The sequence below is a fragment of the Centruroides sculpturatus genome, unplaced genomic scaffold (assembly GCF_000671375.1).
Source record: "Centruroides sculpturatus isolate CEXI.00-Female unplaced genomic scaffold, Cexi_2.0 scaffold545, whole genome shotgun sequence".
Lineage (NCBI taxonomy): Eukaryota > Metazoa > Arthropoda > Arachnida > Scorpiones > Buthidae > Centruroides > Centruroides sculpturatus.
In genome coordinates, this window is record NW_019384721.1 from 17,140 (window position 1) to 42,887 (window position 25,748).

Below are 25,748 nucleotides of genomic sequence, written 5' to 3' on the forward strand. Positions count from 1 at the left end.
CAGTAGAAGCAGAGTTCTTCAGGGTAATCCTTAACTCTCTCTCTCTCTCCCCCCGCGATGGGAATTTCGAAAAATTCCTTCCTAATGAGCATTCTCATGGCATACTCTATTAAAACACAAAAAACCACATCTAAAATAGTATAATAGAAGCCAAGTTCTTCATGGTAAGCCTTAATCCTGTCCCTCTCCCCATGGGGGATTTCGAAAAATCCCTTCTTAGCGTATGTTCTCACAACGTATCCTAACTGTGTACCAAATTTCAACTTTCAACTCCTAACCACTTGGGCTCTGCACTTATTATTATCATTATCAACCCATTATATTATAAGATTTATTTATTTTTACAGTGAATATATTACAATGCTTAAGTCCTCAAAACTGCAGATTTGGTTATGCATGCAATGTTCAGCAGACGGTGTTTAAAATGTAATTCTTTTTCCACGAGAAAATCCTTTTCCAAAGATTCTAGGAAATGAAAGCCAATTGAACTAAACGGTTTCTGCATTAGAATCCTATTTAATTCTTCTATTAATGTATGATTCAGAGTTTTGAAACTCAAATTCATTAATTTTCTACAAATTTTCTATGACTTTTTAATTAAAAATTCATAGAATGTTAATAAATTCATTCTTCAATATTATGAACTGAATGTTAACAGAAGAATTAAATAGAATTCTAATGCAAAAAACTATTGATTCAATCTGCTTCTGTTTTCTGCTGGGCATCACAAGCATAACCAAAGAAATTAATATCAGTTCTAAAAATTTTCACAAATGTATTTGAAGTTACCAAAACCATCACTGGCAGAAAGCATTGCAATGACTCAAAACTTTTTCTTTAGTCAGCTGAAAATGTATGAAAGAATAACTTGCCTGAAAATTGAAGACAACCTATATAAAAATTTCCAATAAAAATATAATCAAATCTTTTCAGCTCAAACATGAAGCAGAAGGAATCCAGAAAGTTTGAATTATTCATTTAAAAATAAACTAGTAAGAGCTGTCATGAATTTTCCTGACACTTGAATGGCTGGTTAAGGGAACTGAGAAGTCCAATAACTTTCAGTTATACTACAAATATAAAGTTTAAATAATAATAAAAGCTTAAAAGAAATAATTTTGTTGAATTATGAGAAATTTCTGTATTCAAAATAAAAAAAATATTTAAAAATTTATTATTATAGGCAGAAATACTAAGTGCATGGCTCAAAGTTAAAATTGCATTGTGCCATCTGTTATGAGATTTTATTTAAAAAAATAATTTTGTTTGATCCAGTTTCTTATTGCCAGAATGCTGGAAATCAGTCTTAAATATCATGCAAGTCCAGTTTCAGTATTAATTAATTTTGTTTCTTGTTTATTAGATCCACATTCAATATCTGTTAAGATGTGTATGCTTTAAAATTATCTTTAATAAGAATTTTTCTGGAAATGATTTAAAAACTGTGTGTTTGCTGCCAGGTAGGCTGCTCTATTGACATTGCTGGAGACTGCTTTAAACAATTTATACTTTTGAAAACAAGTAATTCTACTGCTGTTAGTTGTTTGCACATCTTAAATTAGCTTGCCAACAACACTTAGCAATATTCGGTGAGTTACCCTATACTACATATCAACTATTTATGAAAATTACGACGTAACCAACCTTGTTTCTCTCGAAAGTGTAACATTTTCGTACTTCACCACTGTCAGATTCATAAACTTTTCAGCATCGTCTTTTGTAGCAAATGTAGCAAATACAGATCCCTGAAATAAGCAGTTAAACAATTAAAACATTACATATTACCTCATATATACTAGTGGTCTTTCCCAACTTGACTTGCCCCTTTATTCCCAATACACTCATTGATTTGTGGTGCTGCCATTTCTATTCTTTTTTTTATGACAGAAAAGTGTTGTGACAATTTTAAGTATTTTATACATATAAAGTAGATATAACTTATTTTAAAGTTTACATGGGAGACTCTGCTTAAACCTATAACATTATGACTGTTCATAAGGTTATAACAAAGCATTTTATAACAGAAATGCTTATTGATGCTTTAAAATATATATATAAAGTTTCCAAAGCCTGATGTATTAATATAAAACCAAACGACCACCATAATTAATCGGACTATTTTATGCTACAGTTAATAATTAGAATCAGCAGCACACCGCATAGTAAGTGGAGGTCGCAAGTTTGACTCCCATTCTGGACTCTTAACATCTACCTCTAGTACCAAATTACTTAATTTCTGATTACTAATTGTTTGCATAAAATACTCCTATGAATTACGGCATTCGTTTGGTTTAATATTGATGCTTTTAAGCATTATCCATATATTTTGGATAAATTGCCAAATAAAGAAATACAAAATTTGAATAAACATTGATTTAAAAACAGTAATGTTTATTCAAATTTCTTATTTCATTGGCTTTAATACTTTTTATTCTTTCTTCTCAAAGTTATTAAACACACTGTTTCTCAAATTAAGAGTATTGTCAAGCAAATGTTATTTAGATATATACCATACATGTAGAGAGAAACTATTTTTCTTTTTATTTTCATCACAAATAAATTTTTTCTTAATGGAATACTCACTCGAAATTTCTTGCTCTGTGAAAATCTTCTCATTAAAATATTTTCTACAGTACCAAACTTCTTAAAAAATTCTTGCAATTCATCTAAGGTTATGTTGTCAGGAAATTTTTTCTATAAGCAAATAATAAAATCTGAAATCTTGTAAATCTCAATTCCTGTGTCTAGATACAGGAATTGATTTTAGAAGATTTGTATTTTTGAAGAGAAAAAAACAAAGATTACCACATAAACACATCGTTCTTTTAGCTTGTCTTCCTCATAAGAACCATTTTCCGATACTGGTTTTTCTGGATTTCGGCGAATTTTTGTTGACTCGCAGTTGACCTTTACAAAAGAATATTCCAAATGAAATTTCATATAATGTTTTGAAAAGTCATAATATATGAGAATATAAAATATCCCATTGTAGAAACAGAAATTCAAAAAACATCTACTGTTAAGGCCTGTTTGTGTTATCATGATTTCAGTGCACACTTTAGGTTGTAGCATCATCTTGAGTGGTTGTTGGGTGGAATAAACTATGATTTTCTACACTTTTCTAAACTTTCAATGACTATGTTACAAAATTATATCACTGTGACTTTTCAGGGAACTACGTGAACTGCTACGTGGTTTTCAGCAGGACATATAAAACCATTACTGCAATAGTGTGGATCAGCATTTATTGTCTACTGAATGCCATTCTACTGACACTAATAATCCCCAAAAAAGTTTATTTGTTTGTTAAATTATGGCAATGCAACACTTGGGCGATCTGCCTAGGGGTTGATGCCTTCCGGGAGGTCTTTTTAAGGGTAACTGGTTCCTATTCAGGCATTACAGATGTGGAGAAAACCTGGAAAACTCTACGTGGCCAGCTCTTCTCTGAGTGAGGCGCAAACCCATAACTGAACTGTTCAGTTATGGGTTTGCAATACCAGTGTTCAGGAACTGGAACTGTTGATACCAGTGTTCAGGAAACGAAACTGCTTGGTCATGGGGTCTCCACAAAAAAATAAATTAATCAATAACTTGTAATAAATATCACTGGGTCCTCATAGAGTAACTATTATATTCACACAGTTCACAATACATTTAAAATTATTACTTACTTATATGCCAATTTACAAGTCAATTTATGAGTTTCCATCAGATGTGGGCCTCAGACAAATGCCTAACTTGTCTACACCGAAAAGTCAGATTCTGATTGAATTTTACATTTAAATCAACAAATAACATTTTATTAAACTTATTTTCTTCAGCTATTGAATAATTTCTGCACTTCAAACAGAAAAAAATAAGTACTTTTCAATTTAAATTTCTGAGAATTTCCATGCTAAAAAAAAAATGATAAAATTTTCCAATTTCTGTTTCCACAAATGAGAACTAGGTTTAGCAAAGTGAATAGAAAACTTTTTATTATTTAACTTTATTAAAAGGCATTGCAAACTTGATTATAAATTATTAAAAACTTTATTTACCTCTATTAGATTATTTGGAGACTTTTTTAATGCAGTGACAATTTGATCGAAATCTGTAGTGATTGCCTGAAATTAAATCTTTGTAAATAAAACAGAATTTGCCGATCATAATATGAAAGTTTAAATGCAAAAATAAAATAATTTAAGAAATTTTATTTGCAAATATTGGAATAAACTGATTATCAGAATCTTCCATTCTACATAAAATATGATTTTCCCATCCCATTTTTAATTCTTTTCATCCTATTGGCACTTAGAAGGTTTTTTTCCATACTCAGTGTCGGTTTGCACACCCCAAAATGGGATGGCCAAGTGGCAAAGGACGTGGCCCAACATAATCAAAATTTACCCCCACAAAAATTTCCAGGGAATTGCTTGGCCATATTCAATTCCAGGCCACCAAGCATCAGCTGACATCTTAACTGATTTGGCTATATGATTATCCATAAAATATATTTAATATTCTTCTACAACAAAGGAATCAATTCTCTGGAACTAATGTATAGATCATGGTGCAGGAATACTTTTAGCACAGCCCCAATGTGCAACATAAAATTATTTATACATTTAAAATTAGTTCTTATTTATCCAAATAAGTTCATTACTAAGACCGAGATCCTCCATTCGAGTCTTGAAACTTCACAAATAATTAATCAAAACTTGACTTTGAGCTTTCTTCCTAGAATAGTATAACTTCAAGCTTAAAGTTCTAGTCTGTCTGTCCAATCCAAAGACAAAGAACATCCTAAGTCTCTTTTTGTGAATGAGTCGATTGGCCCTGAATCATTTCACAATTTGGGCTATACAGGTTAGAGCTCTTTCATTTTTAATCTTTATGACCCAGGGCTAAACAGATGGTCAACTTAACTCACTGTTCTACATATATATAATGTCAGAAACTAACCAAAATCTAGTCCAATAATAAATCTAATTCAATTCTGATTAGTAATATAGTTCAGGCTAGGTTTATAATATGATTTTAAAACATTTAGTAATCATTTAAAACAACTGTTTTTAAGATTTCAGTATGATTTATTAACCTAGATATTTCAATTTTAAAAGTTTATTATTATTATTATGTTGGGTTTTATGAGTTATACTTGGTTTACACCAGTGGCTGTGTACTATGCCGGACCAGAGTCAAGGCATAGCAATCAAAACAAAACTAAAATTAAATAAGTGTGTCAGTGTCTGTATTCAGGAATTTCCTAACAATGTAGCATGTATTCAATATAGTGGCCTTCTGTAGTGTTATGTATGTATTTCTATTCAATTGTAATGTTCCCAGGCTTTTGTGTAGTGTGTGTGGTATCACACCTGTACAGGAGAGAACAACAGGTACAATAAGCACCCTATCCATCCTCCACAGATGCCTTATTTCCTGGGCGAGTTCTGTGTACTTGCTAATTTTTTCAGTGCATGTGTTTTGTACATTGTGAGTGTTTGGAATGGCTATGTCTATAATGTATGTGATTTTATTGTGTTTGTCAATGAGTGTGATGTCTGGTCTGTTGTGGTAAATTGTTTTATCTGTGATTATGGCTCTGTCGTAGTACATTTTGTGCGTGTTGTTTTCCAATACTGTCTGTGGAATATACTTGTAGTATGGTTCGTGGATGTCTGCCAATTTGTGTTTCTTTGCAAGCTCTTGGTGTATTATATTTGCTACTTGATTGTGTCTATGTAAGTAATCTGTCTGTGCCAAGAGCTTGCAACCAGAAGTGATGTGTTGTATAGTTTCTGGCATGATGTGACATTTTCTGCATGTGTCATTTGTGAGTGTTGTATCTTTGAGTATGTGTTTTCTGTAGTTTTTAGTATTTATGACCTGATCCTGTATGGCAATCATGAATCCTTCCGTCTCCCCAAAGAGGCATCCCCGATCTAACCAGCTGTTTGACGCAGTTTTGTCAACAAAATCCTGGGCCAGGTCATAAGGATGCCTGCCATGGAGTGCCTTTCGAGCCCACGATTGCTTGATGGTGTCTATGCTTTTTATGTGTTGTGTCATGTCTGTATGATGTGAGTGTAAGTTTAATGGTGTGTTATTTGAGTCTGCTAGAGTTACTGCTTTATGTAACTGTGATGTTTCTTGTTTCTTGTAGAAAAACTCTCGCAGTGACTGTATTTGTTTGTAGTGAAGGTTAACTATGTCAATCAGGCCACGTCCGCCTTCTTTACGTGGAAGGGTTAATCTTTCTGTGGCGGATTTAGGATGATGTTGTTTATGCTTAGTAAGTGTTGTTCTTGTTTTCCTTTGGAGTTGCTCGAGATCTGTGTGAGTCCAATGTATAACTCCAAAAGAGTATGTGAGTACTGGGATGACATATGTGTTTATTGCTTTAACTGTGTGTTTTGCATTTAACTGTGTTCTAAGTATAGCGTTTAACCTACTTTGGTATTCTTTAATTAATCGTTGCTTTATTTGTGTATGTTCTGTTAGTTTGGCCTGTTGGAATCCTAAGTACTTGTAGAACTCGCCCTCTTCCATGGATTCAATAACGTCTCCATTTCCAAGTGCAAAATCTTCTTTCTTCAGGATTCCTTTTTCTATGTGAAGTTTTTTGCATTTGTCTAGGCCAAACTCCATTTGTATGTCCTTAGTGTATGAATGTGTGATTTGTAGGAGTTGATGAAGTTGTTTTTGTGTGGATGCATAAAGTTTTATGTCGTCCATGTACATGAGATGTGAGAGTGTAAACTGTGTTGTTTTTTCGTGTCTGATATTGTAGCCGTATTGCGTGTTGTTTAACATGTTGGATAATGGATTCAGGGCTAGGCAGAACCAGAGAGGACTCAAGGAATCTCCTTGAAAAATTCCTCGCCTAATGAATATTTCGTTTGTTTGTATGGAAGTGTTACTAACCCTGAGATGTAGTGTTGTTCTCCAGTGCTGCATAGTGTTTTCGAAGAATGCAATGAGTGATGGATGTATTTTGTACATGTGTAGAATATGTAGCAGCCAACTGTGTGGAACACTGTCGAATGCTTTTCTGTAGTCTATATATGCCATGTGTATGTTTCTGTGTTGTTTGTGTGCTTGCCGTAGAATGACTGAATCTATGAGTAACTGTTCTTTGCATCCCCTGTGATTTCTACGGCAACCTTTTTGTTGTTCTGTAAGAATGTCGTGTTCTTTTACGTGTTTGTATATTTTGTTTGTGATACAGGATGTCAATAATTTGTAGAGTGTTGGAAGGCATGTAATTGGTCTGTATTGTGTGGGGTCTGTGGTTTTGTTGTTTTTAGGTTTCATGTAGGTAATGCCCCGAGTAAAAAATTTTGGCATGTCTTGTGGATTGATGAAGATGTGTGTTAGATGTTTAGCTAGTTCCTGGTACAGTGATGTAAACTTTTTATACCAGAAATTGTGAATGTTGTCTACACCAGGTGTCTTCCAGTTGTGTGTTCTGTTAACAGCGTAGCGAATGTCGTGTATGTTTATTTCAGCACAGGGCATACTTGGTATGTTATGCAAGTTTCTGTTCTCCTCCTTGATCCAGCCTGCATCAGCATTGTGTGTAACAGCATTGGACCAAAGAGAAGACCAATAAGTTGTGAGTTCTTCTTCTGTTGGTGTGCCACTGTGCTGTGTATCAGTGTTTGTTTTGGTACTGATTTGTCTGTAGAAAAGTTTTTCATTGTTTGTGAATAATTTATTTTGTTGTTTTCGTAGTGTACATGTTTTGTATCGTTTGAGTCTACGTGCTTTGGCTGCGAGTTTTTGTTTTAGTGTATCGATGTATTCTGTAATGTGTGTGTTGTGATGTTCATGTTTTGTGTGTGTTTTGATTTTCTTGAAAATGTTTTTGAGTTGTTTCTTTAATTTGGGTGTTATGTTGTTTTTAGTGTATTGTGTCAGCCTGCCTAATTGCTGTCTAATGTCATTTATTTGTGTTTCTATTCTTCTCTGCCAGGCAGGCTTATGATAGAATTGTGTTTTGTGTGTGTCTGTCTGTGAGTGTATTTTCAGTCCATGGTGTGTTACTACTGTGACTGCCCCAGCATAAACTAATGTATGAATGTCTGAGAGTGTAGAAATTGAATGAATGTAGTTTGGTAGTAAGTGAGTGTTTACATAATCTAGTGTTTTTCCTACTGCCTTTGACGTGTTGATTTTTGGTATTCGTGGTCTTTGTGTGGGATCTGTACCAGTATATTTAATGAGTGTTTCCTGAAATATAAGTGAGAGCGTATTAACTAATTCTATGTCTACGTTATCAGTGATGGATGGGGAAGTGCCTGCAGTATCATTAGTGGTACTTGTTGTGTGTGTGCTGTAATCAGTGCTTGTTGCTGGATTATCCTGACAGGTTACGTGATCTTCATTAATGTTAAATGTTTCTGTCTGTTGATGTATTTGATCAGCAACCTGTTGTTTGATAAGTTCAAGTGTTGTTTGTGGGATAAGGTTGTTGTGTATAATTGTTCGTTTTTGATCAACAACCCTTTGTTCGGTGACAGTGAGGTGAGGATATTGTTGTGTGAATATGTGGTGTAGTTGTTGTCTGTATGCTGTCATGTTTGTTTCGAGTCTTGTGATGGTGTAGTAAGTGCGGATGATAAACTCGTTCATTTCTATTGTCCATTTCATCCGTTGGCATGGTTTTCCAGCCTTTGTGGTCTGTGGATGCATTGCCACAGAAACACCACGGCTAGGTTGATTCCTCACATCTGTTGAGGGCATTGCAGTAGCCATGCTTGGGCCGGCGCTGCTTTCGCCACCGGTAACCAAGGGAGACTGGAGCCTATTTTTTGAACGTGAGCCTCTGCCTAACCCATGAATCGTCGCCCGGACCTTGTTAATCCGGGCGACGTCCGAGCCGGTATCATACTTAGATCTGGTTACTACCATAATGATTATCTCCACAGAATGTAGGTGTGTGGTCACTCTTAGCTTCATTTCTCCCCATAGACCTTACTGGCATGGGTGTTCCTACCAGGAGCTTGTGCTCCAGCCTGCATTGCCCTATGGATCAGTAAAATTACTGGGCTCTCCCACCACGACCAGGTGGTGACCACGGGAGAGTTGTTATTATTATTATTATTATTGCACTCACCTTTAATCTATTAAATGTTATCAAAGTTTCTAAAGGAACCCCTGAATAATAATTAAGGAAATTAGCAGAAATGCATGTAATCAAACGATTTCTGACAGACAATTTAAACAAAGGATACATCCATCATCAAGTGTAATCTTTTCTTTCATGTACTTGTCTCGTCTCAGATTAAAATCTCCAAAATAATACTGTTTTCAAATAAAAGAAATTTAAAAATAAAATTTTCAGTTATAAATTCAGTTAATTAATTAAGTGTTTTAAATCAAAGGCTCATACACTAATTAAATTTATAAACTCTTTATTTATTATTACTGTATTATTATTACATTAATAAACAAACCTCAATTTGCTTAATAATCTTTTCTTCGACATCAGTTATTTCTGAAAGATTTTCTTTTTGTGCTTCTGTGGTGCTCTAAAAAAGGTCAAATTTATTAATTTTCCTGAAATCTATATCGATTTTTATAAATGATATCAATAAAAGTTTACAAATTTAAGAAAAATCGGCAATGATTGTATAATATTGATGTGAAAAATATTTAATTAAGTAATCAATTAATTAACTCAATGCGTAGACATTTAAGCTAGACTGACATCAGCATACAAACAAGTAAAATGTATATAAAAACTGAAAAGTTTTTTGGTGACTGACCAACTTTTCACAACTACTGTTCAAAACTGTTTCAATCAATCACATTCTATTGGGTTGTTCAGAAAGTAAGTTCGTTTTTTTCTGTGGAAAAAAAAACGCAATATTCTTATAATAAATAAATATTTTATTGAATTATATGTTGACCATTTTGGTCAATTACCTGTTGTCATCGTTTCTGGTAGTAGCACGATTTCACATTCATAAAGGTTTTGATTGTTGCTTACAAAAAACCGATCCAAGTGATTTTTGACATCATCATTTCAAGTAAATGTCTTACAGTTAAAAAAAAATTGTATAGACCGGAACAAGTAATAATCTGAGTGTGCTCGATCTGGCAAATACGGTTGGTGTGATAGCATGTCCCATCTAAGTTATAACAGTTTCTGATGAGTTACCAAACTTGTGTGAAATTTGGCATTATTGTGGTAAAACACTACAGCTGTTTTTCTATCAATTCTGGCCGGCTTTTTCTGTTTGATGATATTACGCAATTTGTTTACTCAAATGCAGTACACTTTCGAATCAATTGTTAAATTGTCTGGTAAAAGCTCCAAAAAAAATTTCCTTAATATCCCACCAAATAGAGCATTTCTCTTTAAGAACTCGTAGAATTCATATATCGAGCTTTGAAACGAAACCAATTTGTTTCAAGTACTCATAAACAGTTCAATTTGATAAATTTAATCTCTTAGTGATTTCACATGTTGTTATTCTGCAGTTTGCTTCAATTGGTACTTTTATTTTGTTTTCATTGGCTTCAATTAGCCATCCATAACGTGGTGCATCTTCAATACTGAAATTGCGAGAACGAAATTTTGTAAACCAGTTTTGGCACTGTCATTCTGTTAACACATCTCCACCATACATGTCACACAATTTTTTTCTTGCTTGAACAGCATTTTTATTTTTTTGGTAATAAAAAAGCAAAATATGCCGAAGATGCTGCTTTCAATCTTCCATATTTGATGGGACACAAAAAATAAACAATTGCACGAAATCAAACAAATTTTTTACAAATAAGCCATAAAATGCTAGCTGTCAAAATATATAATGATAATACAGTTTAGAACGAAAATGGCGAGAAAAATACGACTAATCCGTCTAGTGGTAAAAAAACAAACTTACTTTCCGAACCACCCAATAACTGTGACACTCAGTTTATGGCATATAGTATGATGCAAACAACATTTTGATTAGTATCCTTCTCATTCATTCATAGTGGTTTGTATGTTGTCCACTGTTATGGGAAGTCTAATTTTCTGTAGGGTCGGCCTGCATAGAAGAAATATAAGAAATAATATTTGTAACCAGAGGTGTAGTCATAAATTAAAAAGTGAATATTTGATTTTTTGTGAAACAATTGCAAAATGCTCATTAGCAGTGAAATATTTATGCCACTTGTTTTTGATACAAGCTGCAATTCTGAGTCAAATAGTTGATTTTGTCATTTTGTAACAAACTCTTCCAAGCAATAGTTTGTAGAGAAAATGTTCATTGGTTCTTTACAGTTATTTCACAAATGATATCCCAAGCTACAATATTGTGAGTTCACTGAAGGAAAACAGTCACGTGACTAAACAAATCTTGACAGATATCACATTAAAAGTAATAACATCAACTAGTTTGCACTGGGCTTAACAAATACACATTATACCATAATATACTATGCTGCATCTTGCAATTTTTATAGTCGCAGAAATAATTTTCTTACCTTTACTTCCGATTCATTACTTTCACAAACTTCTTCTACACCACTCATTTTTATCTAAAAATATGAAAAATATTTAAGAATTAAATGTATATAAGTTAATTACCAAGCATATTTTAATAACAAAACTGATATTTCAACTTTACACAAGTTACTATGTTTTCATGTGTATAACCTACAGACAACTGCTAGAACAAAAATAAAACCTTTGCATAACTCATCTACTACCATATATGCTTTGTGTGCTATGAAACAATCATTCTTCTTTGCATGCTAGCAATTGTAATTTAAAATTGGTGTATAGCCGTCGTATCATATAATTAACATTCCTTTTGAATTATCATTTAAATACAGATAATCTTATAGCAAGGGTGGCCAACTTTTGTGTACATAAGATCTACTTTTTATCTTAAAAATATGTCACGAATGACTTGTTGTAGGCATAGTCTAAGTCAGGGATGGAAACCCCATGACCCGAGTTGCATAAAATGTGTATAAATATATCAATTTCCTAGCTTAAGAAGTATGCAGCAAAAATTCAAACGTTATTTTCTACAACTTATGTATGTAAATAGTTTTTCCTGCAATGACTTTAGTAAAAATTAAAATGAGAAACCGGCTAACAGATTTACCTCGAAACTAATTTAAAACTAGCAGTGACTAATATTTAATCAAATATTTTCAATACATTACATTTACATCAGTTCTAGAAGCTAAATTAAGTACAGTGGGTGATCGGTTAACGAACATAATCCATTCCAAGACTTTGTTCATTATCCGAATTGTATGTTAACCGATTATCAATTTACCATAGGTTTTTATGGGAATTTGATTAATTCGTTCCGGAGACTCCAAAAAATAAAAGGTATATGCTTTTTTTACTATGTTTATTTATATGTAATAATAAATATATATATATATATATGCAGTCTTGCATTTTTATTAGTCATGTTTTTTCCATTTGTGGGTGTTAAAGAATCTGTCCAATGTCAATTGCTTTTCTCTTTTCTTCAGGATTTTTTGGAAGTAATTAATAGTATTGTAATTGTAGAGATCCCCAACCCCATTAGCCTTATTCTGGTTTGGATGCCACTTGGATGATCGTTGTTCTGACATCCCTGGACTTCTTATATCGTTAGATCAGTTTCAGGTTACATTATGAAATCTAAAATGCTCTTTATTTCTCAGATGTAATTTTCATTACTCCATTAACAGCTTGAGACTTCTTGATATATCTTTCATAGCTAAGATTGTGCCTACTGTAGACCTGTTCAAGCCATACTGTCTAGCAACATCAGACATCTTGTGCCCACTTTCTACCTTGGCTATTATCTCTTACTCGGTTTCTACAGGTGAGCACAGTTCCTGACACTCCTCTTTTTAGGCATCATAATATCACCAGTTTCTTTTTTATATAAAAGTTCAGAAAAGCACTTACAAAAATTCAGAGAACAGAAATCAACTAGTCCACAAAAAATTATTTAAATGCAAGGCCCGGATGAAATTCGAAATTTGGTATTAAAACGTTAACAAATATCCGATGGGACAGCTAAACTTTCACCTTCGTAAATAAACCCCGACACAAAACTTAACGAGTGTCCATCCGACAGTCTCGCGAATACTATAGAAATTATTTGTCAGAAACGTAAACAAAAAGCTGGAATTACAAGGGAGTTTCAAAATTTGGAGGGATACTATCCGATCAATATCGGGTTGAGCGTCGATGTTGATGTCTCCCGCGCTCCGAAATGTTTCGATTTGTTACCTGAAGATAAGGGAAAATCAATCAGTATTCGTTATTTTCCGTCGCTTCTTTTTATGTTTGTTCAGTAAAGTGTTCATTATCCGAACATGTGTTCATTGTCCAATCATAAAAATCTTTTGCGAAAGTGTTCGTTATCCGATTTGTTCACTACCCGAACTATTCGTTAACCGATCACCCACTGTATACCTATTCTAATTTGTAATTATATATGAATAAATAATTGTGATTTACCGGCATTTTCCCGCCTCTTTTCTCTTGTATATGGCCCGCGTCAGTTCAAAAGTTTTGAAATGCGGCCCTTACACAGAAAAAGGTTGCCCATCCCTGGTCTAAATGACGAAGGGGAGGGAAGTGTGAAACACATACTATGTTTAGATAGATAAGAAAAGCCACAATTTAATTTAAAACACGAAGAAAAGGTACTTACATTTTAAACAGAAGAAAAATTGAAACTAAACGTTGTCACTTTCAGGGACCACCACTTCACCCTTCCTCTCTCTACCGTGTCCTGACCTACTCTCTCTGTCCCTTCTTTTTTTTGGTTTTACGACCCTTTGTCTACATTTCTTATTCCACTTTTACAACTGTATGCAAATGGATTGCACATGGACCAACAAAACTGCATCTGAGGTCCAATATCACTACAGTTGCATTTGCGCGTTATGTTCACGTGTTGCATTCGGTTACAACTTACAAGTGAAACACATTAAGTCAAGACATCGTGAGTGATCAACTAAAATTGGTTTTGCGATCGACTTGTTGGCCACCCCTGATCTATAGGTTGTATGTGTAAAAACTACAGTGCATTCATTTCGAAAATACTTCCATTTTTACTAAGCCATTAATACAATCCAATCCTGAAATCAATGTCTTAAATTTATGCTTATTATTTAGAACTGCCAGAGCTAAATTTAAATTCACAGCAGGAGTGCACAAACATTTTTAGTCATTCCTCCTTCAGAGCTGTTCTGTACTACCCACTAAATTTGTATGAATATTTTTAATAATGAAAATTTGTAACACTTCAATGTTAGTAAGATTATTACAAAGGAATGATACATTTTTTATAAATAAACAGTACAATCTAGAAAACAATTGTAACTTATTATGTAATAAAGTAAACAAACATATGTATTTGTCTTGAAACACATTCTTACCATCCCTCCATAAGTGTTTTTACATCCCTTCTTCGGGATATGTCTGCAGTTTGCACACTATTATAGGACCATGCTTAAATACATTTACAAACATCACTAAGATCAATGTATTAATAATAAACCAAATGATCACCATAAAGAATTGAGCTAACCAAGAGCTATTATTAATGATTAACTACTAAGTAATTTGGTACTAGAAGTAAGCGTTAGGTGCCATCTCGTATTAGATTTACTATTTATAATATTTACTAATTAATTTAGAATATTCTGGAAGAAAAGAATCAGCCCAGAGTGACAGTCAAACCCACAAATCCTGCTTACTGTGCAGAAGTTGTGCCAATTACATTACTAGGATTTCTGTCCAACTCTTCACTTTCAGGCATATTTAATTAATATATGATATAACCATTCACAGTACCACCTGGGGACAACTCCTACATCCATGGACTTTTAATCATCCACTATGGCACTCAGTCAGCTATCGCTTTACCCTGGCATGGTTTATATATACATCTATAGAGCTTAGTGTTATTTACAGATATATATATATATATATATATACACCATGCTGGGGTAAAGCAATAGCCAACTGAGTGCCACAGTGCAAAAAACATTATTTTGAAATGTTTTATGCATTTAATATACCATAGGTTAAACAGAAAACAGACAATAAAGACTTGTTTTCATGAAGCTTTTGATTATTACTGAAACTAGCAAGAGGCACTATTACATAGCAGCTTGAAATTTTGTTGGCTAAAAATGTACGAAGGTCAAAATTTGGCATATTTATCAAAATATTCTGTAAGAGAATGAGTTGTCCAAAAGTCCAGGACTGCCTGTAATATATATCAAGGCCACTGTTACTGTTTGTACAATGTATAAACAGTAACGGCGACCTTGACATCTGAACTATGTTTAACATTGATAAAGTTAAAATACAAATACAAACTATAAACTTAGAAGTATATAATTTGTATTTGTATATTAATTTTTAAAAGATAACCTAATATTTTACATAACTGCATAAGTACATACTTAATGTGTTAAAAAAAATAATTTTAAACTGAATTTGTACACAATTTTAATTTGCTCATTTAGTTCTGCATTCCATGTATTTTATCTGAATATATTTGTTACAGAAGAAAATGTTAATAGAAGTACTATTTGAGTCCATTTGACCTTGTTTCAGGTGTTGATCTTCATTTATATTATCATAAATAATGTTTCAATGCAAATAAACATTGCAAATACAGTAGAGCATAGATTATCCGAAAGAATTCCAATCAGAAAATTTAAATTTTTGCCAGTGCTGTGGCGCTGCAATCTTTGCCTATGTCTTGGGCTACTCAAATATTTTACGTTTTTGATACTAAATTAACTTCTGAAGTATAATTTTTTATTGTTTTTATATTTTTCAATATATTTATTTTGTTCATACAAAATAAAAAAAATAATTTTTAACGATACAATAGTCTTCGTTAGGCTTAACATTGACGAAAATTCAACGTGAAGTGACACGCAACAGAGAAAAATGTCAAGATGGGATAAATTAATATATTTTTTCGTACATAATCGGTTATCCGAAACATCGATCTTCCGAACAACCCCAGTCCCCAATTGATTCGGATAATCGACGCTCTACTGTAATAGTAATTTTTCCTGACTAAGACAAAACCTTTCTCACTTCATTTCTAGCCGTTTAGATTTTGTCTTACAAGGAGACCCTACGGCTTTGGGGAAATGAATTTTGATGATCTTTGGTAGAGGTAGTACACCATGTGAGTGTACTACCTGTAAAATATTAAAGTACAACACTCAATATAATTGAGAAAAACCAACTTAAAGTTTTCTTTAGCACTTTATATATAAGATACGCGTGCTTCCACTTGATCGTCCTGTGGCTGAGTGGTAACACTCCTGACTCATACGCTTGAGTGCTTGGGTTCGTTCCCTTGTGTATACTTTTTCCTGTTTTTTTATTCACAAATACTTATAATGTATTTATTTATTTACTCATTCATTTCTTATTATTTATTGATTTTTTTGGTATTTTTATTATTATTTATTTATTTTAATTTAATTTCTATATTCCAAGTATATTTTTACTTTTGTTGACAATAAGGGTGCATTCTTGACACCTGTGTCAACTTTCCCATCTAATTGTTATCACCAATGGTGACCTCAGATCTAATTCTCACTAGGAGAGTTTTTTCTATCAGAGTTTCCACTCACTCTTTAACAGTTCGTTTCTGAATTTTGACACGAATAGATGTATTTGTGCAGTGAAATTTATTTTGAAAAATTATTTTACAATTAAAAAAATGTCATAAAGAGAAGCAAGTTCTTCACGTTGTGACGAAAAAACTGTTGATGATAACTCTTTATACAGTGATGTATCGAAGCAGCGGCTAAAAGATGGAGTAGTGTATTATGACAGTTTACATTATTTGTGTATGATTCTATATCCACAATACACAGTTGAATCCACTTAAGATAGCAGTTTGTTCACATAAACAATGCCTTTTTAATATGTACAGTAGAATCACAGAACAGTGGATTTTTTCCAGGTCCTGCCAAATCAATGTAATTTAGTTAATAATTGGGCATTTCTGGAAATTTATAGTGTTTGATGATGAACTTGTTATACTTCGGATATGTACAATTGAAGAATTGTACAAAGAGGAGGATACGATTGAGGAGGAGTCACCTAATGAATACTGTCACTGGTCCAAGTGTAGTGCCAAAATTTAACAAGGCCATTGAGTATTTTCAAGTCATGAAGATCTTCCTGAAAAGTTTTAGTATAAACAAACAGACTGTACATGATAATGTACATGTATCAAGCGATGTTGTATTTAATAGACAGAAAAGCGGTAGAGAAAGAAATCAAGACAGACAATTTCACGAAAAGCGCTAATGAGCATATGTAATTTGCCTCTTTTTATGCTTACAGTATGTACCAGTACATTTTCATCAGCTTTGTCAGTGAATTAAAGCATAGTAGGTAGCCCTTTACACCAAAACCAAAACCAAAAGTAAAACTATAAAAAACTACTATTAAAATTGAAATCAAAATTAATTAATTAAAATTGAAATCAAATCAATTGAAAATTAAAACAATGTTTTTAAAAACAATTTAAAAGGTATTTTAAAATTTTCAAATTGTAAATCAATATTTGTGTGGAGTGGATATATATATTAGGAGGGGGAAAATGTTGTGAGTGGATATATATATATATATCCACTCACAACATTTTCCCCCTTCTAATATAATGAATTAGTCTAAACTCTCTCTCTTTTTTTAACTCTTTCCGTCCTGTGGGCACTAAGAGAGCCTCTTTTTGCAAGCCCATTATGGGTTCGGCCAGGACCACAATGGAGCTGCCGGGTGGTGAGGGATGAGGCCCAACATATCTGAACGGACCACCCTCTGAAAAATTCCTGGGGATTCCTTGACCCATTCAGATTGAACCCTGGTCCCCCAGGGCGGTAGGCTGCCACCTTGACCGCTCGGCCATCCGGCCAGTCTAAACTCTTGTTCGAACCCATCTCGGTCACTTCTCCACCCTTGAAATTAGGTGCAGGTGTTAATAAATTAGTCTAGCAACAAAGGAAATTCATTTCAGTTTGTTGGAAAATGTCCAAAATGCAAAGTGCTGTCGTTAGAAGATCGTATTAGGGCTGTTTCACACTATGACCGACTGGACTGACCCGACCGATTTTATAATCGGACCGACTAGTGGTAAAAGCATTCAAACTAAGTACGATTATATGTTGGTGGCTGACTCACAAGGACCATTCATTCATTTTCATTCATTCATTCATTCTTATTTACTATGTACTGTCAAGTACATTCATGGTCCCGCATGGAGCATTACCAGGAGATAAACAATACAAATACGTTACAATATATATTCATAGAAAAAATTAAATAACATTAAGTTGTAGTAATGGTAAATAAAAATAAAAATAAATAGATAAAATTGTTGAGGGACATTGATAAGATGATCACAATTTAACTACTTACAAGGACCAATCAGAACACGTGTTATAGATCAATACACTAGCCAATCATGGTAAGTTTTTGAAATTAAACAGAAAACATGGCCGTTATGGAAAGCGATTGTGAATTTAGATATATCGCGTCATTATTAGATTATTGGCTGTAGCTCACCGACTGCTCCGACCCGACTACAAATATTTAACTTTTCAAATCTGTCTGACTGGAATGACTAGTCGATCGACAGACTGCTGTTGCCATGGCAACACGACTTGGAGTCGGTCCAGTCGGTCATAGTGTGAAAACAGCCCTTAAATTTATCACAACAGTAATTAGTGGTGAAGTTTAACTGTGGGAAAACAAAATTNAGATAAGACTCACAACATTTTCCCCCTTCTAATATAATGAATTAGTCTAAACTCTCTCTCTTTTTTTAACTCTTTCCGTCCTGTGGGCACTAAGAGAGCCTCTTTTTGCAAGCCCATTATGGGTTCGGCCAGGACCACAATGGAGCTGCCGGGTGGTGAGGGATGAGGCCCAACATATCTGAACGGACCACCCTCTGAAAAATTCCTGGGGATTCCTTGACCCATTCAGATTGAACCCTGGTCCCCCAGGGCGGTAGGCTGCCACCTTGACCGCTCGGCCATCCGGCCAGTCTAAACTCTTGTTCGAACCCATCTCGGTCACTTCTCCACCCTTGAAATTAGGTGCAGGTGTTAATAAATTAGTCTAGCAACAAAGGAAATTCATTTCAGTTTGTTGGAAAATGTCCAAAATGCAAAGTGCTGTCGTTAGAAGATCGTATTAGGGCTGTTTCACACTATGACCGACTGGACTGACCCGACCGATTTTATAATCGGACCGACTAGTGGTAAAAGCATTCACACTAAGTACGATTATATGTTGGTGGCTGACTCACAAGGACCATTCATTCATTTTCATTCATTCATTCATTCTTATTTACTATGTACTGTCAAGTACATTCATGGTCCCGCATGGAGCATTACCAGGAGATAAACAATACAAATACGTTACAATATATATTCATAGAAAAAATTAAATAACATTAAGTTGTAGTAATGGTAAATAAAAATAAAAATAAATAGATAAAATTGTTGAGGGACATTGATAAGATGATCACAATTTAACTACTTACAAGGACCAATCAGAACACGTGTTATAGATCAATACACTAGCCAATCATGGTAAGTTTTTGAAATTAAACAGAAAACATGGCCGTTATGGAAAGCGATTGTGAATTTAGATATATCGCGTCATTATTAGATTATTGGCTGTAGCTCACCGACTGCTCCGACCCGACTACAAATATTTAACTTTTCAAATCTGTCTGACTGGAATGACTAGTCGATCGACAGACTGCTGTTGCCATGGCAACACGACTTGGAGTCGGTCCAGTCGGTCATAGTGTGAAAACAGCCCTTAAATTTATCACAACAGTAATTAGTGGTGAAGTTTAACTGTGGGAAAACAAAATTTATTTTACCCTAGACCTACAGTATTTTCCTTGGGGGTGTAAAATATTGTACACGATACAATTAATCAACTGATCTCATCGTTTGATAAAATCTATTTTTATTTATTTATTTTGAAGCTCATATACAGTACACGTGCGATAAATAGTTTCTGTATCAACCTACCTTATTTCCACAATATTTTTAGAAAAATAATATCCAAGTAATTTTCGCAGGCAAAATATTCAAAAAACAATAAACGCATTAATGCAAAAATCAGTTTTACTTCCTTTTTCGATTCTGCGATTGTAATGAAATCGTATAATGAGAAAAAATAATAAAATCGTTTTATTATTAATTAATAATTTTCTTATTATACTTAATTAATTCAGAAAATATTAAATATTAAAAAAATACAGTATTTTTAAAGTTAAAATAAGATTAAACTAACGAAAACCAAAAGCAAAGTGATGGAGAGATAGGACGCGCTTGTATATTGATGACGTAATACACATAACAGAGGTGCAAATTCAAAGAACCGAGTCGAATTAAGTCAGAAAAAAGAAAGTGTGCATTATAATCAAGAAAATGCGCGTATTGTATTAATCTTTAAAATATTGGTGTTAAATCTGTCTTATAATATCATAACGACTCCTGTAAATTGGGTTATCCGATAAGAATAAAATACAATACCAATATAGCCCTATCGTTGAAAAAATTTGCTTATTTTTTTCTCACCTCGAGTTTTGCTTAGTAGAAATGGCTAAAAAGTGCGCAAAATACGTACAGAAATATGGTATTACAGCACCACCTGTATTGGATGACCACCTGTCTAAAAGACCACTTTTTGAAGGAACCGTGGGTGGTCGCCATAGACAGGTTTTACTGTATACAGTTGACCCCGCTATAACGTGGGTTCCTATAACGGAAATTCCTATAACGTAGCGAAAAAATTGTAGCAGTATTCGTATAAAGTGACTCGTATAACGTCGTCGCCGACTCATGTTGCGACAAGATTGGTCGAATCTGGACCAATAGTGGACGAGCAGCCGAACTACTTTCCGCCGCCCAGCGCCACGCTACGGAGAGTTTAGGCGGCTAAATTGAGTTTGCTATCGTCTGTACAGCATTATATATAAATTAGGTACTGTATATATAATTATATATTAACTTATTGTATTGTAACTTTATTATAATTATTATATATAATTTCCGCCGTCTAGCGCCACGCTACGGAGAGTTTAGGCTAGTAAGTTGAGTTTATTAGCGTCTGTACAGTATGTAAATTAGGTATCGTAAGTCTAATACAGTACTGTAATTTTATACATTTCTTGTGAAAGAAACATTTCTTATTCAACGGCCATAAAAATTATTTATATTAATGATGTCTCCAAAGGTCAAGTTATTTTTCTGTGAAAAATTTGTTATCAGATATCGCGGCCACCATTTGGTGTGCTGCTCCGTGACGAAAACAAGCTTAAGCAATGGCGACGTTGAACAGTGCACACTCGGTAAGTAATCCTACAATTTTTTGTTTATAGCATANATTAATGATGTCTCCAAAGGTCAAGTTATTTTTCTGTGAAAAATTTGTTATCAGAAATCGCGGCCGCCATTTCGTGCGCTGTTCTGCAACGAAAACAAGCTTGAGCAACGGCGTAGTTGAACGGTGCACACTCGGTAAGTAATCCTAGTTTTTTGTTTATACCGTGTTTCCCCGAAAATAAGACATCCGCAGAAAATAAGACCTAGCACAGGTTTTGCTGAATTGCGAAATATAAGACCTCCCCCTGAAAGTAAGACCTAGCGAAGTTTTTTTTTAGTCGTAACGGTCATCGACAGATGGTTGAAAGTGGCCGTTGGCTTTTTGAAAGTACAGCCACTGATTGGTCAGCAGATAATCATGCCACACGGCATGATTTGCATAAGACTATGGCTTGGGAATCACAGATTTGCATAACATTATGGCTGGTGATCGCTAATTGGTCGGCCAGGAATCACGCCCCATCACATTTGCATAGTGCTACAGTTCAGTAAACACTAATTGGTCATTGAGCCTGATGTCGACGCTATGAAAAGGTTAAGTTGAAGCGAGAGTGGGAAGTGCACTCCAGCACGGGATCTTCGTAAGTTCCCATGCTGGCAATCAATGGCCTAGCCCGGTTTTTGGATCGGGTGATGAGGGCTATTTTTGTGAATGGTCGCTACTTGCTTGGCACTTGGGCTGGGGGTGCTGTATAGTAGTAGTCGTACCGGATGCCAGATCGGTTTTACCGGTTGAGGCATTCAATAAACTTTATCGACGTCGACATGACCGGATATACGTCACTCTTTTTTAAGTTAGACTTGGAGACTTGGAATTTTTTTGTTCAACAATAAATGTGAATTTTCTTCATGGAAAAATAAGACATCCCCTGAAAATAAGACCTAGCACATCTTTGAGAGAAAAAATTAATATATGACACTGTCTTATTTTCAAGGAAACATGGTAGCATAGTTTATATGGATTATTCCCAAAAAATTATACGTGCTTTGGAAATGTTGAGTGGAATTAGTCTAGAATCGGTTAATTTTATAGAAGAAAACCTTTCAAACAGCCTTAGTCCGTAAACTTCACACGCGTCGGGCTGCGATTGGCTCATGTATTTAATGATTCCTACAACGTAAAATTCGAATAACGTGGAATGTATCTAAGCGTTATAGGGGGGTCTACTGTATATATATTAAAAGCAATGTATATATACAGATTTAACAATTGTATTTTTATTTACATGTTGGATCCTTTTTAAGGGTATGATTTTCTAATGATTTTATAGCTTTAGTTTACATTTTACTATTTTTATGGTTTCCATTACCTTGTCAAATATTATATCATAATTTTGGTTCATTCTGTTACCAATAAATCAATTCCCACTGTCTATAAAGCTCTAAATAACTTTAGCATCTGTATAGTCTCAGATTGAGTTCTCATATTGTCATATTTGGATTCAATTCAAACTATACACTTTTGAAAGGGTCACATACATGGATTATATCTAAGACTAGAACAATTACACCTCACATCCCACTGTCACATTTGTACATCACTAGACTCAACGTATTTTATTGAGGAATCCAAAATTTTTATTGACAAAACACAAGTTAGAAATCCATTCTATAAGATAGAAAATAGAGATCTCGAGAGACTGAATAATTTCAAGTACTGGTATTTCTTATATATAGGGGTAAAAAACGAAAATTTTTTTGAATAACGAACATTTTCCCGGTGTGTGGGAAATCCATTGTTGTTCACAATATAATGAATTCTTGGAACAATGGAATAATCTGTTAAAATGAGATTTTTCTGTAGATGCTTCTCATATGGATGATTCTATGAGAACTCTTGATTGTCTATTTATTAGAAAACTGACCAATGGAAGGTTTCACCAAATATCAACAAATACCATAGTGTCACCTTGCACCCTGGTTGACATACCCAGGGCAGGATCAAGATTATTTTGCATTCCAAGCAGACTATGCATGATGCCTTTAAGTTTTTCTTTTATACTTAAACAATTTGTAATTGTACTAGCACAGGGATCGGCAACCCTTTGAGTCGGAAGAGCCAAAATTACAATTTAAAAAATTTCAAAGTTTTTAAAGAGCCACAAAATTTTTTCTTGCCAACAATAAATAGTACTCACATAAATGAAGTTTTTTGATAAAAAACTAATCTATTTATTCATAAGAAAAAATATCTATTTATTCATATATAAGTAGTGTTTTTCACAACAAATTAGAAAATAGAAACATCCGACAACGGCATCATTCGAAAGCTTCCGACGGACTGACCAAAGTGACGACGCGTGTCACGGGGGAGGGGTGCGGTGAAAAGCGAGTACAAGTGGCTGAGAGATAGAATCAGTGCCTAATCCTCGTTAATCGATTCAGAACGATTTTTAAATGTTTTTTTTTATAAAATAAATAATATTTGCATATGGAACTAAAGAGCTGCAGCTTCACATCCAAAGAGCCGCATGTGGCTCGCGAGCCGCAGGTTGCCGACCCCTGTACTAGCACATATGTAAAGATAAAAAGTATATAGACAGCATTTTTAAATATGTGATTGTTTTGTACTTGCTAACTATACATTTCTATCAATAGAAAATAATGAATTATTTTATGTTCTTTCAATATTTGCATCTACTCGAAACAGAGATAGAGCATTGGCTGTGTTCAGCAGACTCAACAATTCTGGAGCTGTTGACTATTTTTCTGCTGAACACCCTCTACAGTAGCACTCTTTTGGAACATGTTTGGTGTTTTGACATCACATTTGGTAGCATCTTTCATTTACGCTATCACTAGCTGAAACTGACCAATGAGGCTTTTTGTTCCGATGCAACATCACTCATCGTTCAGCAGATCCAGGTTGCTACGGTCACGTTTCTTTGTGCAGTGAGAGTGTAGAAGCAGTGTTGGCCATTTAGAAACAGGTTTCAGAATGTTTGCTGTAAAGAGCTTCTCAAGTGCTGCATAAAGAAACATGGCCTATGTAACAGCTACCAATTTGCTCAGTTACAACTGTTGAGTCTGCTGAATTGCTTCCACTGCCAGGTAATTATTTTCACAAGAAGTGCAGGCTCTACACCGCAAGTGCCAGACTTAGTTTAGGCACTCCAGGGGGTGCACAGTCAGCCTGCCTCTTAATCTGGTACCAGATGTACCATAAAATTAAAAGCAAGGCCCATATAAATATTCCTTAGAATAGTGCTCCCTTATGTAGAATGTTACTTTAAAACTGTCCCCCAAAGATGTTTGTTTAAACAGACTGTTCTATTATCCCTTGCTCTGTTAATTAAGCAAACGGCTCCGTTATCCGACGTTGGGTTACATGAACTCGAACGTATATCACACATACAATATATAAGTATGTTTACTAATGAAATTATCCGATCAACATCAAATAAATTTTAATACATGAAATGTGAAAGCAATAACTTAAATTCAAAACAAACTTACAGTTTACACGAATTTTCACTCGATCAAATAAAAAAAAAGGTCAATAGCTTGTAATTGTGAATAAATTTTTCAAAGACAGGACACGAAACCACGTGCTCACTTTTCGTACCTTCTCGAAAATAATGAATTTAGCTTAACAGTGTTGCCAACTTGAGGATTTTATTTTATTTTCTTAAATCGATGTAAATTTAACAAAACACACTTCCTGTGAGCATGAAAAACATAAAAATATATAGAATATGAATAATTAGTTTTTAAATAGATAAAAAACAAAATCGTTATATTATTATCAGTCATTAGCCTGGTGGCTAGTCGGTCCTAGCGTTGCCAGATTTGGCTACTTTGCGCCAAATTGGGCTACTTATTTTTCAGTTTGGCGTTAAAAAAACATTTGGCGCACTGGCTACTTTTTGGGCTACAAAAATTTGACTTAGCTACATTTTGGGCTGGTTACACAAATTATTTCATCCTTTGTTTTGTGCACAGAACGGTAATACTTGTTGCGCTGTCTACTCGTTTTGTTTTTAAACATAGTATAATTTATAAGTTTTATAATTTATTTATTAATAGCAGGTGGGTCCGGCGTTGCTCGGGCAAAAGTAACGATAACTAAGATAAAGATTATTACGTTACAGTCAACCTTACCCGTTTTCACAGAATGCAAGAATTGGGTCCCCTTGTTCTAATTAGAGAATTTTTAGATGGGTCTAAAAATATGTTCGATTTCTCGCAAAAACGAAAAAACTGCATCTGCGTATTGCACGTCGCTTTCTCTTAACAATTCCATTGTTACGTAACATTTCCATTGTTGACACTTCCATTGTTACTTAAAACTTCTATTGTTACTTAAAACTTCCATTGTTACTTAGCACTTCCATTGTTACTTA

General features: G+C 34.1%; 1 protein-coding gene across 1 annotated transcript in view; it reads right to left on the reverse strand.

The window, feature by feature from the left end:
* Positions 1-25,002, reverse strand: part of LOC111628014 (lupus La protein homolog A-like) — a 35,249-nt gene extending 10,247 nt beyond the window's left edge. Inside the window, exons 1-9 of the mRNA XM_023371731.1 lie at positions 24,862-25,002; positions 11,467-11,520; positions 9,444-9,518; positions 9,222-9,291; positions 9,104-9,144; positions 4,044-4,109; positions 2,806-2,907; positions 2,584-2,694; positions 1,645-1,745 (exon numbers count right to left, since the gene is read on the reverse strand). Coding sequence (XP_023227499.1) covers positions 1,645-1,745; positions 2,584-2,694; positions 2,806-2,907; positions 4,044-4,109; positions 9,104-9,144; positions 9,222-9,291; positions 9,444-9,518; positions 11,467-11,514 — 614 coding nt within the window. The 5' untranslated portion in view covers positions 11,515-11,520; positions 24,862-25,002. The remainder of the gene's footprint in view (positions 1-1,644; positions 1,746-2,583; positions 2,695-2,805; positions 2,908-4,043; positions 4,110-9,103; positions 9,145-9,221; positions 9,292-9,443; positions 9,519-11,466; positions 11,521-24,861) is intronic.
* Positions 25,003-25,748: the final 746 nt, after the last annotated feature.